The following is a 16,572-nucleotide window of genomic DNA, read 5'->3' as shown; positions in this document are numbered from 1 at the left end:
ATGGCGCATTAAAGCTAATCAATCCAAATCTGCACAAACCACATTCACTCTTCGCAATGGTTACTGTCCACCAGTCACACTAAATAATAACGTACTACCACAATCCGATCACGGGAAGTATCTAGGTGTTCATCTTGATCGGCGTCTCACCTGGAAACATCATATATTTACGAAACGCAAGCAACTGGGTCTAAAAATGCGCTCCATGCACTGGCTTCTTTGCCAAAATTCAAAACTATCACTGAACAATAAAGTACTTTTATATAAAGTTATTTTAAAACCAATATGGACCTACGGTGTCTCGATATGGGGAACAGCTGCAAAATCTAATATAGCGTTATTGCAAAGATTTGAATCAAAAATACTTCGTTTATGTGCGGCTGCTCCATGGTATATTCCAAATAGTACTTTACAGCGCGATCTCCACGTCTCATCAGTGTTTGAAACAATACAAACAGTCAGCAAAAACTATCGTATAAGACTATCAAATCACCCGAACACACTGGCACACGAGCTACTATCAGATATCAATCATCCACGTCGACTAAGAAGATTTTCTACGTCGGACTTGCCAAGTAGAACCCTAAACACGTGAATCGTAATTGTAAACTCACTGAAATTAAATATTTAAATATTTATATTTATATTTACTCACTATTATTAGTCATCATTATTATTAGTTGTAATTTAATCTTTAGCGGTGTTTACTACTGAGTGTCCCGCACATGTCTACAAATCACTTTTTCTATTTTTATGTTCATAAATAATACTGAATGTTCTTTTACAGATTGTATTTATATAATAATTAAAAAAAAAACTTTGTTAAAACAAAACCAAAAAAAAAATCAAAAAAAGTCTACCACCGTGGAACGAGATTCCGAGCGACAAATCAGTGGATTAACATAGCTGAAACAAGACAAACGACGATAAGCGTTAGTAACTATGATACTATATAATTGACTGGCGTCTCTAAAGATAAATCATAAATATGATGAAGATTATATATTATAAAATGCTGTCTGTGAAAATAATCATGTCACATGATTCTTGTAAAATAAATTATAATTGAAAGGACCACATATGAGATAAAACAACAAAATTAAAATAAAAAAATGGGTTTTAATAGATGTTTAAAAATGAATATATTTTTTGGAATATATGGAATATATTTTCTCTATATATTAATTTTTGTGAAATATCACAATTTATCACAAAAACACAGTGAATAGAAGTAAGCCATTCATCATCAAATTCTTAATCTTCATCGGCTGCTTTTAATCTTATTTAGGAAGTCACTGGTAATATCTGCGATTTGAGTTGGTGTGATTGACTGATTACTGGTATAGTATTTAGTACGTGTAAACAAAATTTTTTAAACATGAAAAATAAATGTTAATTATTATTTAAATAAAAAGATTTCAGAAACAATGAAGAGCAAAAAAAATCGATTCACTTCCAGAAGAAGAAGTCTTACACAACTAAATTCAACTGTGGCAATATACAGTGTGCCGACGTTAAGATCACATCATCTTATGGGAAATATCTCAGGTTCTTACTTCATGACCCCAATTCTTCGCAATTATTAAAATAGCTTTTTTTTCAAGTTTTGGTCCAATTAATGGATTCATTTGTGAGAAATAGCATAGCACCCAAAACATCCAAGTTACCAGTGCAGTTAATATGAAGAAGCTTCGAAAGAGGGTCTGATCACCTTGACCCTTGAAGTAAGTAAGTGAGTAAATAATTAAAGTGGTAAGAGATAATCACATACCCATTTAAATAACATCGGAGTACCAAACGCAAGAACTACAAAAAACAATGTAATGAAAATAAACACGAAAAACTGAAATGCCATTTCAATTACCAAAATCTGGAAAATTTGAATCTTATTGACATTTTTATAAAAATTTTTAAATTTTTTTTAAATTCCTCCTTTGAACGTTCAATCAAATACAATTCGAATTTTATTTCCGTAAACGTTTTCTATAAATCCTTAAGTTAAGACTTTCGGATCACTAAACCTACTATGGATGTTATTAGTGTCGTTCAATTGGTATAATATATGTCAAAAAAAAAAATTTACTAAAAGGAATAAATAATAATGTTGTTATAATGATTTCCAAGATATTCAAAACAATTTTTCTGCTCGTTTAACCAAGAAAAAGCGAAGTTTTAGTCTGCTGACACAACGAAAAACATGATCTATTGAAAATGAATATAATGAAGACTAAAAAAGTGTCGACACATTTTTATGGCTGAATAAGCGACGTGTTAATCTGCTGACATAACGAAAAACGTGATCCACTGAAAATCAATATGACGTCGACTAGGTAGAGGTCGAAACATTTGTATGGCTTAGTAAGTGATTCAATTACAACAGATCGATTAGCCGTTTTTTAGACCGAGGTCTTTTTAGAGATTTTAAAGCAATAAATTTTTTCCAATTCCAAGCCAATTCTTTGTTTTCAGAATCATTGCAGCAGATCCAAGCATTATCCATTGTGATGAAACGACGTACAAAACTTTTTTATTCTTCCTAATACAAGTTTAATTGCACTTTTGTTGGATTGTAAATATTTATTTACAAAAATTTGTTCTCTGGATGATATTCAATTTTTCCATCACCAAACAGTACTCTGACCAGTGAATTTTAAAAAGCTTTTGAATAGAAAAATAATTGACATATCAAATGAAATGTTGAGTATATTGTCACCAAATTGATTTACTGGGTTTCGTGCCACAACGGAGTTTTGGGAAATGAACACGATGATGAGCTAGCCAGAACTGCATAAAAAACTACTTTTACAGACCCTCAATCCTTTTGTTAGTGAAACTGTGCCAATACAAAACAAATAATCAAGGAGAGGGAGAATCATATGAGGTTGATGCGCTGCGAAGACTTTTCAAGACATCGACAAAGCAAAGCACTGATCAAACCGTACTCCTACAAAAACATTCTCAAATTCTCAAAAGGTGACTTAAGGTTGATAACAGGTTTCATTACAGAATACTATGGTTTGAAGAAATTACTAAGCACATTCTTTGTGATTGTCCAGCTTTAACAGCGAACTGAAGAAACTTATTTTATATGGAATTTCTCTCACCAGAATAGATTAAGATTTAGAACAGATTCTTATGATTAATATTTAGAACAGAATAGATTCTCTAGATTTAGTTCTGAACTTTGTTCACAAAACTTGGAAGGGTTTTGTGTAATCAATAGCGAAATTGGTGCAATAGGACTATTCTGCCCGTAGTACCGGCTGTTGGGCGATTTCATGTCAATAATTTTAATAATAATAACTACCAAATTGATAGAGTTAGTTGGATTCTTTTTATTAAGTAATTTATAATAAATTCAAATTTTTTTTAGTATTAATTATTTAAAGAAAATAACGACTTGAGTTTAAAAGTTCGTCAGTTGAACCAAACTGATATATAAAAATGGTGTCAATACCACTGTCACGTCGATATGTTTGAAGAGCTGAATTACACTACATATGTATATAAACTATTTCTATTCATTAGATCTATTGACTGATGTCCATTTAAACCATATATGCTATATATTGCATATATACAATATATTCGATAAACGAAATAATTGGTTTATCGAAAGAACTGGACATTTTGATTTATTTTTATATCAAGCGTCTAATATTACAATATTTAAATAATTATTAACTAAATCAAATCATAAGTACAGCTATAAATGAAGGCACAACTTCAAAAAAAAAAAAATAAATAAATTAATACAGAAACATATAGAAGTAAAATGTATATAACAGTATTACTAAGACTTGTTGAGGTCATAAACACCAAAAATTTATTTTCTTGGTAATTCAATTAGGTTGAACAATTACATGAATTATAACTTTAAGTGTCAATAAAAAGCATCAATAAATTTTTAAAAAAAATTCTAAAATACTTTAAAGGTACATTTTGAGCTCTCATGGCCTTTGCGGCTCGGCTTTTAATTTACGACTTTCCTAAACTTCCAATAAAATTATTTATTCGCAAAAGGAGGTTGTGAAGGACTACGGCATCGATATAAATTATTCACTGCCGTAAAAGCCTGTGTAAGCGAGTGTACGTCGCTTTTCCAATAAAAAATGAAACAACTTAAAAGCCTTAAATAAAAAACTTATAGGTAAGTTCAAAATATAAGTTAAAATTTGAGAGAGATTTGGTTCCTGTAATCTTGAACAATCTAAAGAACATTTAGTTTAATTTCAATTAAGATATTTTGAATGTTTTGCATGTTTCGATTTCATTATTTTATACATATTCCTGTGAAATTATTTGTTGGCACCATAAATTAAGGAACTTATTGCAAAATCAAATGCAACGACAAGAATATTTTTGATTAAATACTTAGAGAGCCTTTAGAAGTTATGCATACTCCTGATCTATTAGCTAATATTGAAAAGTATCTACGGCTTTCTGATGAGCCTGGGTAATCCCCAGGCGAAATGCGTCAGTGGAAACTTGTAGAGAACTTGACAAATGACTTTTGAATATCTATTGATATTGTAGCCTCGCTAAAAAAACGCAGATGTGCAGATAATTGATTGTATGTTTAATATTCTTGTTTATATTTATTTAATTATATAGTTCTAATTGTGAATGGGGGTAGAGTATGTCATCAGATAGATTATAGTTCTATAGGGCTAAGTATAAACATTTTTATTTTGACGTTTCTCCGGTGACTAGCCTTCACCGTGCCCGGGTATTGTCATTGGGCAATACATATTGGGCAGGGGTCGATAACCATTTAAGTGGTTATGGAGCCATAGCTGTCACGAAGCTCCAATTAGTAAATATCTGAAGGTTTGGACAATAAAGTACACAAATTCATATTTTTCCGTAGCTTAGTGGCGCAAAACTTGACTAAGCGATTTTTAACAGCGTTTCGAACGACCCATTTTTCACCACTAAAACAGTTTTGCAGCGATCAAAACAAATGATAGTTACCCAGGCTATACGGTGGATACATTAAAACTTTCCAACAAATTTTCGTCAATTTTTATTGAGCCATATAAGACGTATATGATCTGGCATTCTCATAATGGAACACAACAGCTTTTCTATTGGCCAATTCTGGTGGCATTTCCTTGATTGTTTCATACAAAGGGTCAAGTTATGAGCAATAGTGATTAACTACTGCACCAAACTAGAATAGCTTCTAATAGAAAATTCTGTTCCAATCTATTACAGCTCCCACAAACACTGAACATAACCCTGTTTGCCAGGCTTTGCAATCGTTTGTGGTGAACCATCGGCTTGTTGCTATGATCGCTTGCATTGGATATTCTGTTATTTTATTCATTTTCGTCATAATTTATTTGCATTTCATCATTCGGAATGAATCGCATCAAAAATGGTTGGATTTGGATGCGTTGCAGCAACATTCCACAGAAGGTAATTCGGTCAATCAACATTTTTTATCTTAATTCATTTGGTGACCAGACATCAACTGTTTTTGCGTAGCCTGCTCTTTCAAACAACATATTTGAAGTTTAATGTCTCCGCTCTCTTCTGACAGCGTGCATGTTGGTCTTGCTCCACCAGTTGCAAAATTTCATCAGTTTTCTAAGTAAGTCGCCGACCAAAGCGAGGTGCATCTTTAATATCAAAATTTCCTGATCGAAATCAAACAAACCACTTCTAGACAATCTAAGCGTAAACCGCACACATTTTCCGGAAGTTTTTGCAGAAGTTTCGCCAGCAGTTTTATAGTATAGTAATAAGGCATATACAGCATATTTCCTCAAGTTTTTTTAATAATTTTCAATCACTAATATTTTACAAGGGAGACGAATTACATAACTATGATAAGTCATACCCCCTCAGTAGCATAGAGCTGTGGCAAAAAGCAGGGCAGTTCCTATAGCAAAAAGTACACAAATTTGAAAATTTGTGCTTACGACGATGATGAGATATTTCTCCTGAGTTAAAAAAGCTGCGACTAAGTGCAGGTTATCTGATGGGTCAACATGGTCCATGTTTACACAGAATCAGATAAGAATTCAAGCCATAATTCTTGTAACTGTCTGGGCTTTGAAAACCACTTTTTAGGAATGAATGGAAAAGAATTTTTACCGCCATGTGAACACATCATTCAAATAATTGAGGCATAGAGATGTGATAGAGACATTCAATAACTGGCGGTCTTGGTATTTAAAAAAAAAATAAATAAATGTGAAACGTATAAATGTGAGAGTATTCATGGCTTGGGCGAAACGCTGATTATGTAAGTTGGGAAAAGGGATTAGGAAGGTATATATGTTATGAATATATATGAATATATATTTTTATGTCTTGAATATATATGCATTGGCTTAAGACCGCCATTGTACTAAACAATATCTATATACATATTTTTGTTAGATATTTAAATATATATATACATATATATATACACTTATTTGTGTGTACTTCGAATATATTTTTTGCTTGTATGTTAGGAACTCGTCAGTATCAGTGTCAGTGTTGTTTAGCTTGAGTACCTGCATTGACGGCTTAAGACCACGGTGCTCTAGAAAGACATGTTCTATTGGAAATTCCAAAGAATTTCTGCCGATACCAATGAAGTTATGTCTTCAGGATATAACTTCCAACTCGGTATCATGCGAAGCCTACCAAAACATCTGTTGATATTTGGGTCTCAGCATCCGGTGGTGAATACACACTTCAATCATTCTACCGGGGTAAGATTGGGTAGTAACCACAGCCACTACGAATCCAAACTCAACGAGTCAGCACAGTCGAAGCTGCGAGCCACTGAGCCCCATAGTACTAGATTCACACCTCTGGTCGAAAGTCTCAAGTGGGGCATTCACTTACTACCATGTACACTCATGAGTAATGTCGGCATAGCGCCGGTGTTTTAGTGGTCTCTTACGACAGGCATGCTTACCTCGAAAATATTCTAACCTCTTACGCGTAGAAGGAGTAGGAACTCGTCAATACGTTAGCTTAAAACCGTCATTGTAATAGAAAACCCACTATATATATGTTGAGTATTATCTTTTTACACTGTGACAAAACTGCCGTATGTCGGATAATATTTTATATTTTGACGTACTACGCCACGGAGTAAATCGTACAAGACCACTGAAATATTTTTTGCATCAAAAAGTTTATAAGATATTTTCTCTCCTCAATCGCAAGCACAGATATTTGTTGTCGGCATTCCTCAACATTTCGAAGTATCAAGCAATCCCAAGCATCGTGTATGCTTTCGAAATATGTAGCGTACATAAAATATTAAAAGGAACGTAAACAGCAACAATTTTAAGCTCCATTGTGATTACGTGAAATTACTTTGCGACCAACAACAATGGCCTGCGGCCTTCAATAGGAAGCCGAAAACACAAATTAAAAATTTTTGGTGCATATGGCAACCCCGTATTGGGGTAAATGTACAAATTTAGGTATTTATTTGTTTTTTTCTTTTAGTAATGGGACAGAACAAAGAAATTCGTGAAAAAAATCATGACATTTCATAAAGTTGAGTTATTCAGGCAAAAAACAAAAATATATTTAGAGAAAAAACAACAAACAATTCTCTTAAGTAAAAAGATAAAATTACTTTGTTACATTCAGCTCAATTATGCCTTTAAGACATATGTATTAGTGCGATATTATAATAAAATGGATACCTGTAAATGCCCATTACTTAGGAACAAGGCCTACTTAGCAATGTAAAGGAATGAAATCTTAATTCCTTATCACTTTGCTTTGATGAATGCAGGCTATATAGAAACTCCACACAAAGTTTTATATACAATATGGCAGCACTGTTATTATAACTTAATAATTAACATATGTAGTGTATTTCAAGAGGAGTTCAATTTATTCGTATGGAATCATAAGTATTACCCTTTATTGAGGAACTATATCGATAGATTATTAGAAAAACCGATAAAATGTACTCGAAATAAGATGTCATATAACAGTTTGGATCTTTCACTTGTTTATAACTGATTTAAACGGTTTTCCCTAAACAGTTTCATTTCTGTAGATCAGAGCTGTCCAACGCAAGCGGCTCAAAGTGGCCCGCGGCTACTGTTTGTGCGGTCCGCGACATGTTTATAATCTACCACAATTAAATTATTTCATTTTTATGGTATACCAAATAAATAAACTTAAATTAATATATTAATTAAACTGCTTTTATGTATTTGTTTCTGCGGCCCTCCAATGTCTATAGTGACTTGTATTGGCCCGCTATCGCAACTGGTCTGGGCAGTTCTGCTGTAGATAATCAAAGTGAACATTGTAATCCTTTTTGTTAGAATTCAGAACAAAAAGTCTTATGCGGAAATTAAACATATATAGGTATATTAAAGATTTAATGCAGAAGTAAATCAAAGTCAATTGAAATAATATTAATGGCACACCTGCATCAGCGTTCTCGACTATATACAAATTGGTGAGTAAATTTTTATCTAAAGTCATTCACTTGTGATGCACCTGACATCCGCTTTCTGAACAACCCACCGGTATTCTAAAAATCATCCATAAAGACCACTATATTTTGGTACCACAAGCTGTCACATGGTTAAGTAATTTAGACAAATAATTTTATATGAAAAAATTATCGCCAAGAAGAGTGTACGGTACAGTTTTGTTGCTGTCGTACATAAGAGTGAACGCATAACAATATCAAAATTGTGTTTGGAGATATATATTGCTACATCATCTCGTAAAATGTCGGTATCAGTTTTTGCTTTAAGTGAAAAACAGATCTGTTATCACATACTCAAAACGGAAACAGTCAAAATATTGAGCAACACAATTAGCCACTGCTTTTTGAACTCAAAAGGTATGTCTTTTTATTGTCATAAATACAAATTATTCAAACAGATTTTTTAGGTTAAAAGAGCTCCGAAGAAAGTATTACACACTATGTACTTCGATTCGTTCACATTTTGTTAAAGTAATTGATGGCAATGGCAGTAACTGCGGAACCTTATTGCTCAAGGAATTTGACTTTTTAACTGCCAAGTCGCCGTAGTGAAGCTTTTGGAGCTTCAAATCACATTTAATATTTCTCAACCCATCAATTCTTTTTTATAAAAAGATTTAACACTAGAAAGGAAATTACCTATAGAAAAAAATTAATTTATCAAAAAAAAAAACTGTAGCTTCCATAGATGCCATATTTGTCTATTGAATTATATGTCTTCTCGTCTGAAAACATGAGTCGTATGCTCTCAGTTTAGAAGGTATATTCTTTAATAACTAAGTTTATTGATGATTGAGGCTTAACTGTTATCTTAAATAAAAATCTTATTTAATTTCATATTTAACATAGGATAGATATTTAAAGCTGGTTGGCATAAAAGTCTTCGCTGTTTAGTGATGCCATTTAGAGACATGAGTGGTAATGTTGTGATCCTATTGAAGGTTGCATGTCTGCCCTGTAGGCAAGTGTGATTGTTACCACTGAAGTTCCATTACCAATTTCCTCAATATTCTTTAAGGGTTATTCCGGTTTACCATCTGATTAAGAGAATATTTTTGCGTTTCTTTATAATTGTAAATTGTTTGAGAGTTATGATGATCTCTTAATTGGCTTAATTGGTCTTTATATCTCATAGTCAAAATATCTAACATATTCCAAAATCTTCTTCTTTCCAGTTATGTTCAATCTCCCGTGATTATCATTTTTAGTCATGTTAATCATGTTAGCATATGTTTTTAAAATGCAGTGTTATTTTAGTCCTGTGAGTGCATTACAATCTTTCCAAAGGGATATAGAAAAAAGGAGTACAAAATTTTTAATTTTTTTATTAGGAGATTTCAGATAGTTTTGGTGACCTCACATTTTGTACTTAACTAGTATTTTTTACAAAGAATGTAGCAAATCCCTGTATGCATGTTTGGAAAGAATGTAAATATCCATATTGTTAATCAGTGATAATTATATGTCTAGCTTATATCATATTTCTACTGCACCTAAAGCTACTTATGTTAATAAAACTAAGATTTGGTCGTTTACATTGCCGTACATTGATTTATGCATGTGAAAAAACTTGTTAACACTTTACATATAAAACTTATGATAAATATTCCAAATTTTGTTGATTTCCTTTACGGAAAATTTATTTATAAGGATTGCATTCTATATTTTTCGCCTTAAATCAGTTTATTTATTTATAATAAGCTCATTTAAATGAAAGCTCTTTACATAGTAAATTATCCTCATTAGCGGCCTTAATAAGCAAAGCTTCCTAAATGAGATCAGTGGAAAAATAGCATTACGTTCTTGCCTGCTTTATCATTTTTATCCAGTGAGTCAATAATTTGATTGCAATTGAATACATTTTTGGGAGTAATATTGTGACACTGTCGCCTTTCTGAAAATCTGACTGACAATATTGAGTTTAATTATTTTTATACATTTATACAAATATTTTCATTTTCTAGTATCTTATTACTTTATCTAATTATATTCTAACTAAAAATGTCTACGTCTGTTTAGATCAGCTCATACATAAGGCGAATTATTTAAGACTATAAAGCTTCATTTATTTGTTTTTGTCATCATTCAGGTTTCTGATATTTTATTAGGTACTGTCTTTATTATTGATTTATAAGTTTGTTACTGACATATTTTTGAAAAGTAGATCCACTTGATTTTAAATCTGTTGACTATGAAGCCTTATTGCTGTTCCGTCCTAATTTGAATTACAATTTCAAGCAGTATATTTTTTTACTAAGGTAGACTAGCTTTTGTAGACATCAATAGTCACACCGACCTATAATTATCAAATTTGAACTAATTACATATAATGACTTTGATACTGGATTCACACGAGAGTATCGTTAGTAATTTTAGCTGTCATGTGTATAATGTTAGCTGTCAATTGTTGTTGCTTTCAATTTAAAATGGAAATTTTTAAAAGCTATAATTACAAACAAAACTCTCGTGTGAAACCAGAACATAGTAATATACCAGAAACCAGAACATTATAATATAGCTAAATAATGATTTCGTTCTAATAGAAATACAGCAAGTGAATTTGTTAATAAAACTTTCACAGCAAATTAACAAAACTCCAGAAAAATGTGCGAGCGCTGACACTGAGCTTGAAATTTAACAGGACACGAGTTCGATTCCTGGTATTTGTAGTCTCAAAAAATTATTTATGAATAATTAAATACAAAAAATATTTCCAAGACCACTGATGATGGGTATACTCGAAACAGTTGTATGATCAACTAAAAATTCAATTGATTAAAATAATATAAAAATAATTTTTGTTGTTGTATAGCTTCTCTATAGTTAAATAATACTAAAACTCTTTGTATTGGCTTATTAAGGTGTAATTGCAAACGTGGATTTATGTTTTTTTTAAAAATCTTGACAAGTTTTAACCCATGTCTTCCGCACAGTCCTAAACTTATACATGTATTTAAGACACGATTGCTTAGAAAAGTATTTATTGCTATAATAAAGGATTTATTTGTTATAGTTGGTGACATTACGTTATAACAGAAATTACCAACAGGTCAGGATCTGCAGAGATAAAATTTTCACTGGTAATTGCCATAGCTTGGCAATCTATTAAAATGTTTTTAACAGAAATATATATAATGATTAGGAACAAAATTTTGCAATTTATTCAATTAGGTTTTCGCGTTACAGCTTGAAACCTTGCAAGTTTTTAATGGTCGCGTTCCCAATTAGTTATTTATGTTAACCTCCACCACCGGCTCACCTAGACAGCATTATTTTTAATTACACATAATAAGCAGCAACGAGAGATAATTACAACAAATCGAAGCCAACAAAACTGATGAAAAAATCTAAAATTGTGAAAACTTGCACAACTGTTTCAAGAGTGCAAATTAGTAGAAACTCAAAACCGTAAGCGGTGGGTTGAAGTTGTTCCAGCAAAAGTGCAAGGAATGCAATTTCTCAAATCCACTGCGACTCCGTATGCACTGATTCATCGAAACTCAAGATGTGGTGTATGTAGTGTGCAGTGTAATTAATAGTTCGAGGGTCGGAAGGTTAATTACCAATGCGGTAACTATTCATTGGCATTTCGTAGGTGTTCGCAATTAAGCTGAGTTAGTGCGTAAAATAGAAAACCACTGCATGAGCTCGAGGTAATCGACCTTAAATGGAGCTCATTATCGGTGTGCAACAGAGAATAGCAGTTAATACTGCTTTTCGGAAGCTTACCTACATAATAAAGGTCATGAAAGATGCTGAAGTTAAAAAAAAATGTTCAAAAAATTTAATTTTAAACCGAATCGCCACTTTGCGGTCGTAGCCGATATAAAAATATCATGCAAAAATTGAGGCAGGTCTTCTATCATTGCTGGCAATAGGACGCATTGAACTTTATTGCAGATATGCGGTGCTTTTATGCAACGCAGAACATTTTCTTCCAGCTTCCATTCTATTTCTACTCGTATTATAATAAAATTGTAAAAATGTTGAGCATAGAGCATAAATGATAAGACATGTCTTGCTTGCGTAGCAGTGCTGCCATCATATTAACATTTTCATTGCTTAAATTGCTCACGTTCTGCTGCTATTGCTAATCCCTGACTACATTTTTCCGCATCCTCTTTTTGAGCATTTTGTTTTTCACCAGGAAACATTGTTTTATTCGTCTAGTTTGAAATAAGGATTTTCGTCAATTGCATATCCAGTGGCTAACAAATTACGCCCTTTCCATCGTGCTCGTTATTCCTGGTGCGCGCTGAAGTGTAAATTGCTTTATCTGCAGCTGCATTTGCTTTGAGCCATGAAAAACGCAACAAAAGCTGAACCACAATGCATGGAAAATCAAATAAAAAGAGATCACAACAGAGCAATCCCAAAGAGATTTTCTGTATTCGGTGTACAGTCTTCGCGGATGTCTCATGTGCCATTTTGCGGTAAAAACGTAAAACGTGCCAGTACGAATCCAATATTTCCAGTCGAATGCTGATGTTAATTCCATTTTAAAACATGAAATGAAGCCAGAAGTTCGCCAAAACTTTTCTAAAATTCTTTCCAAATCACTCTGCCTTGTCCTTTGTTAATAAAGTAAACAGGAGTAGAATTACGTACATGTAACTATAAAGAGTTAGCTTCATCCTTTCTAACACTTACGGAGTATCTGACTTTTCTTGAGAAATCAAAATAACCACTTTATGCACCCAATCCTGTGGTTATGTCCTTTGCAATTTGCAATTCAAATCAATTAAAATGTATCATATTTTTTCATATAAATAATATAATATATTAATTAAGATACAGTCAATTCCAAGATATTAACTAATATTTCTTAACTACGATCCTAATTAAAATAATGGAACGAAATGAAAATAATGAAAATGATGGAATGAAATTTGTATAGTCTTATAATGAGCAGAGTAATAATATCGGGTGTTCGAGATGCATGAGAACTATCGATATCGATAACTATGGTTGACAATTTTTTTTATTGTTGTTTTAGTTATACGAGGTAAAGATGTGTAATTTTCAACCAAAACTTACTCTTTTGCTTGATTTACGCTTACGTACTAAACCCATTCTAACACCATGCATATTCTAACCATACATTCCTATGGAGCCACATTTAAGCATTACTTCGGGGGGTGGTGAATCTAACTGTCTCTGTTTCTCTCTGTCCTTCCAATATTTCTTTCACAAATACATATACCAGATTCCAGTTTTCTGTTGACATCAACATCATATGACCTATTCTCTGGTTGCTCTTGCCAAGGATCTGTGATGGTTAACTTCAAAAGATACGCTCTTAAGCAGCCGTATCCAGTTAGCAGCTAAGTAAGGTAGTAGTTCACCTGACCATGCTTTCTTTTGGTACAATCATTTATTCTCGGTATGAGCTTATCTATCCATCTTCCTTTCGTGGATGTGTCCCAACTCTGTTATGGTTTGAAGGTTGAGACTATAAAACTGTGTTGACATTTCAATTTAGTAAGGTTTGGCAATTCATCATGAATCATTTAATTATAGAAGCACGCTTCCAAATTGTCAAAACTTACTTTGAAAAAAATAAATCTGTTCGTGAAGTTCTTAAAGCACTTTATCCATTTTATGGTCAATATAATCTGGTTAAATCTTTAGGTACGTCAGTAAGCAAAATTACTGTATATGGAGCGAAGATAATCCTCAAACCGTTAACAAATCATCATCACGTCCATTGAAATTGACTGTTTGGTGCGGTTTACATGCTGGCGGCATCATCGGTCCTTATTTCTTTCAAGAAAGAAGGAAGCAGCTAGAACTTGCTGTTACAGTGAATGGCGAGCACATTCGAGCCATGAAACAAATTCACAAAATCATTACTTAAAATGTCCACATTACTATGACATCTTTTAGAAATTGAATGAATTTTACTAAAAACTCCTTTGCCCACTTTGATATCGTACCCCATTAATATTCCATTTAACTTGAGCATTGACTGCGTGAGTGTGTAATATAAAGGTTAAGACCTTGCTTTGTGGATGATGTGGTATTCTAATAAAGTCTCTACATACTTGAATGGTAAAACGCATTAAATATTAAGCATTACAGACTTAAAAATTAAGCCTCTTCAAAATAGTTTTATATTAGAGTTACAAATGGATCATCCGCATTTGTCCAGTTTAAAAATTTCAATTGTGTAACATGACATGGATTCATTAATTTTTATGATTAGTAATTCATAAATTACTGAACAATTTTTTTTTAAAGTAAGAAAAATGATGTAATTAAACAAAAAATTGAATAATTCATTTTTAATTTGTTGATTTATTGACAAAGCCTTAACTATTTATAACTTCCACATCTTCTTCCGGATTATACGTTGCAACTGTAACCAATGGTGAGTTCAATGGTATATTCAAGATTAGTTTCTCTCACCTTAGTTTTGGTTATTTATAGTTTATGATGTTCCAGTCGTATCATTATTCAGCTTATCATTCATTCATGTTCCAGTTTATCAAGCCTGACCATTATAGCAACAGTAACACTGAATCTGAGGATTTCTTGACACTTATTACAATGGCATAATAAAATGCGACTGTCACTTAAGTCATACTGACTGTCTTTCATAAAGTTCTGAACTGATATATAAAAGTTGATTTTGGCTTTAATCCTAGAAAAGCTGTGATTGCATATTGCAATAAAAAATAAGTTAATTATTAGGTTCCTGTGGAGAGCATAGATGACTGTAGTATCTGTGTGATATTAGATATGCGATGTGATTAATTTTTGTAATTCCTGATTTTTGTACACCTGTAGAAATTTTTATAGCAGAAATTTTTAGCAGGTTTATTGATGCAACAAATGGTTCAACAATACTACACAGATGAGTACATAGGAGAAGAAAAGGTGAGGTCAATACGGGCAAAAACCTGCTATACCCGGATGTGTTTATATTACAACCGGAGAGAAGTAATTATCCGGAAGTCTTTGTTTAAGTGCTATTCGTCTCATCAGCTAGAAACATCACGCACAATAATCTTAATATGATATGGACTATGAAGTATAAGATATAAGTATATACCTATATTAACAGGTATAAAATCAATGTATTACGCTTGACCATATCAGGTTTATGACTTGAGTTGAGGTTTAAATCGAAAAATCCTATAATGGATATACTGGACCTTAGTCTTGGGTTTCAACCGATAGTCGATCGGTTTCATCATGAATATGACATTAGATATGCGATTTACTTCGTAACGTCACTTGGTTTATTCGCACTTGTAAAAGTTTTTAAAGCTGAACTTATGGTTTAAATTACAAGATCTTATTATACTCCACACCGATAAAACGCACTGTAATCTATATTACATTCTCTGTTCATAGAAATTACAACAAATCGATAGTAGTAATCCAACAAAGTAATCCAAAAAATTTATCTGACTATTGTAATGCATGTAATTGCCAATAACCGTACCTCTATCTGTTGGTTGGTTCTTGGTATAGAATTTTACTTTGGATTGAAAATCACGTACCTTATGCTCGGCTCAAATTATGTGATATGAAATAATGACTGTTCTATATTTAAACTCACGCTTCCAACTACTAACCACTGTTATAGAACCCAACCCTCTTTGGTGATTTAAGTGATTTGATAGCGTAGTAGTTATTGGTTCTAACAACACTTGATCTGAAAATTACTTTACTGCGACTTTGGTATAATATAACAAATAAATATAGATTCAAAATTGCTGTGTGCATGTCTGTGCTTCCCACTTTTATAAAATAAGGGTATGTCTTTCTGGGACATGCAGAAGTATTAAGATATCTTAGATAAGAAGATCAATATTTTTAACGACTTTTGAACGGGCATTTCTTCTAATGCCATAATTTTTGTAAAACAATATCAACTCTGTTTTATCAAGAAAGCTAATTGATAAGACCGGGATTTAAAAATATATATAACACCTACAATTTGAGTGACATGTATGTATGTTATGTATATTTATTTTCATTTTAAATGTCATTTTTACAGTATGATGTATCTTAAATTAATATATAAATAAATATAAAAATAAATATAATTAAAATAGCGACTGTGACACAATGTCGTCCGTCGACTTATA

At 32.2% G+C, this 16,572-nt stretch overlaps 1 protein-coding gene across 1 annotated transcript; it reads right to left on the bottom strand.

Annotated features, from left to right (window-relative positions):
- Positions 1 to 1,384: 1,384 nt before the first annotated feature.
- Positions 1,385 to 1,884, bottom strand: LOC119662613 (V-type proton ATPase subunit e-like). The gene is made up of 3 exons (XM_038072268.1): positions 1,865 to 1,884; positions 1,772 to 1,806; positions 1,385 to 1,718 (listed from the first exon to the last, which is right to left on the bottom strand). The coding sequence occupies exons 2-3, from the start codon at positions 1,784 to 1,786 to the stop codon at positions 1,545 to 1,547; spliced, it is 189 nt and encodes a 62-aa protein (XP_037928196.1). The 5' UTR covers positions 1,787 to 1,806; positions 1,865 to 1,884; the 3' UTR covers positions 1,385 to 1,544.
- Positions 1,885 to 16,572: the final 14,688 nt, after the last annotated feature.

Source organism: Teleopsis dalmanni, chromosome X (assembly GCF_002237135.1).
Source record: "Teleopsis dalmanni isolate 2A chromosome X, ASM223713v2, whole genome shotgun sequence".
NCBI lineage: Eukaryota > Metazoa > Arthropoda > Insecta > Diptera > Diopsidae > Teleopsis > Teleopsis dalmanni.
Note: the sequence above shows the minus strand (reverse complement) of the source record. Positions and strands in the feature narration are given on the sequence as shown.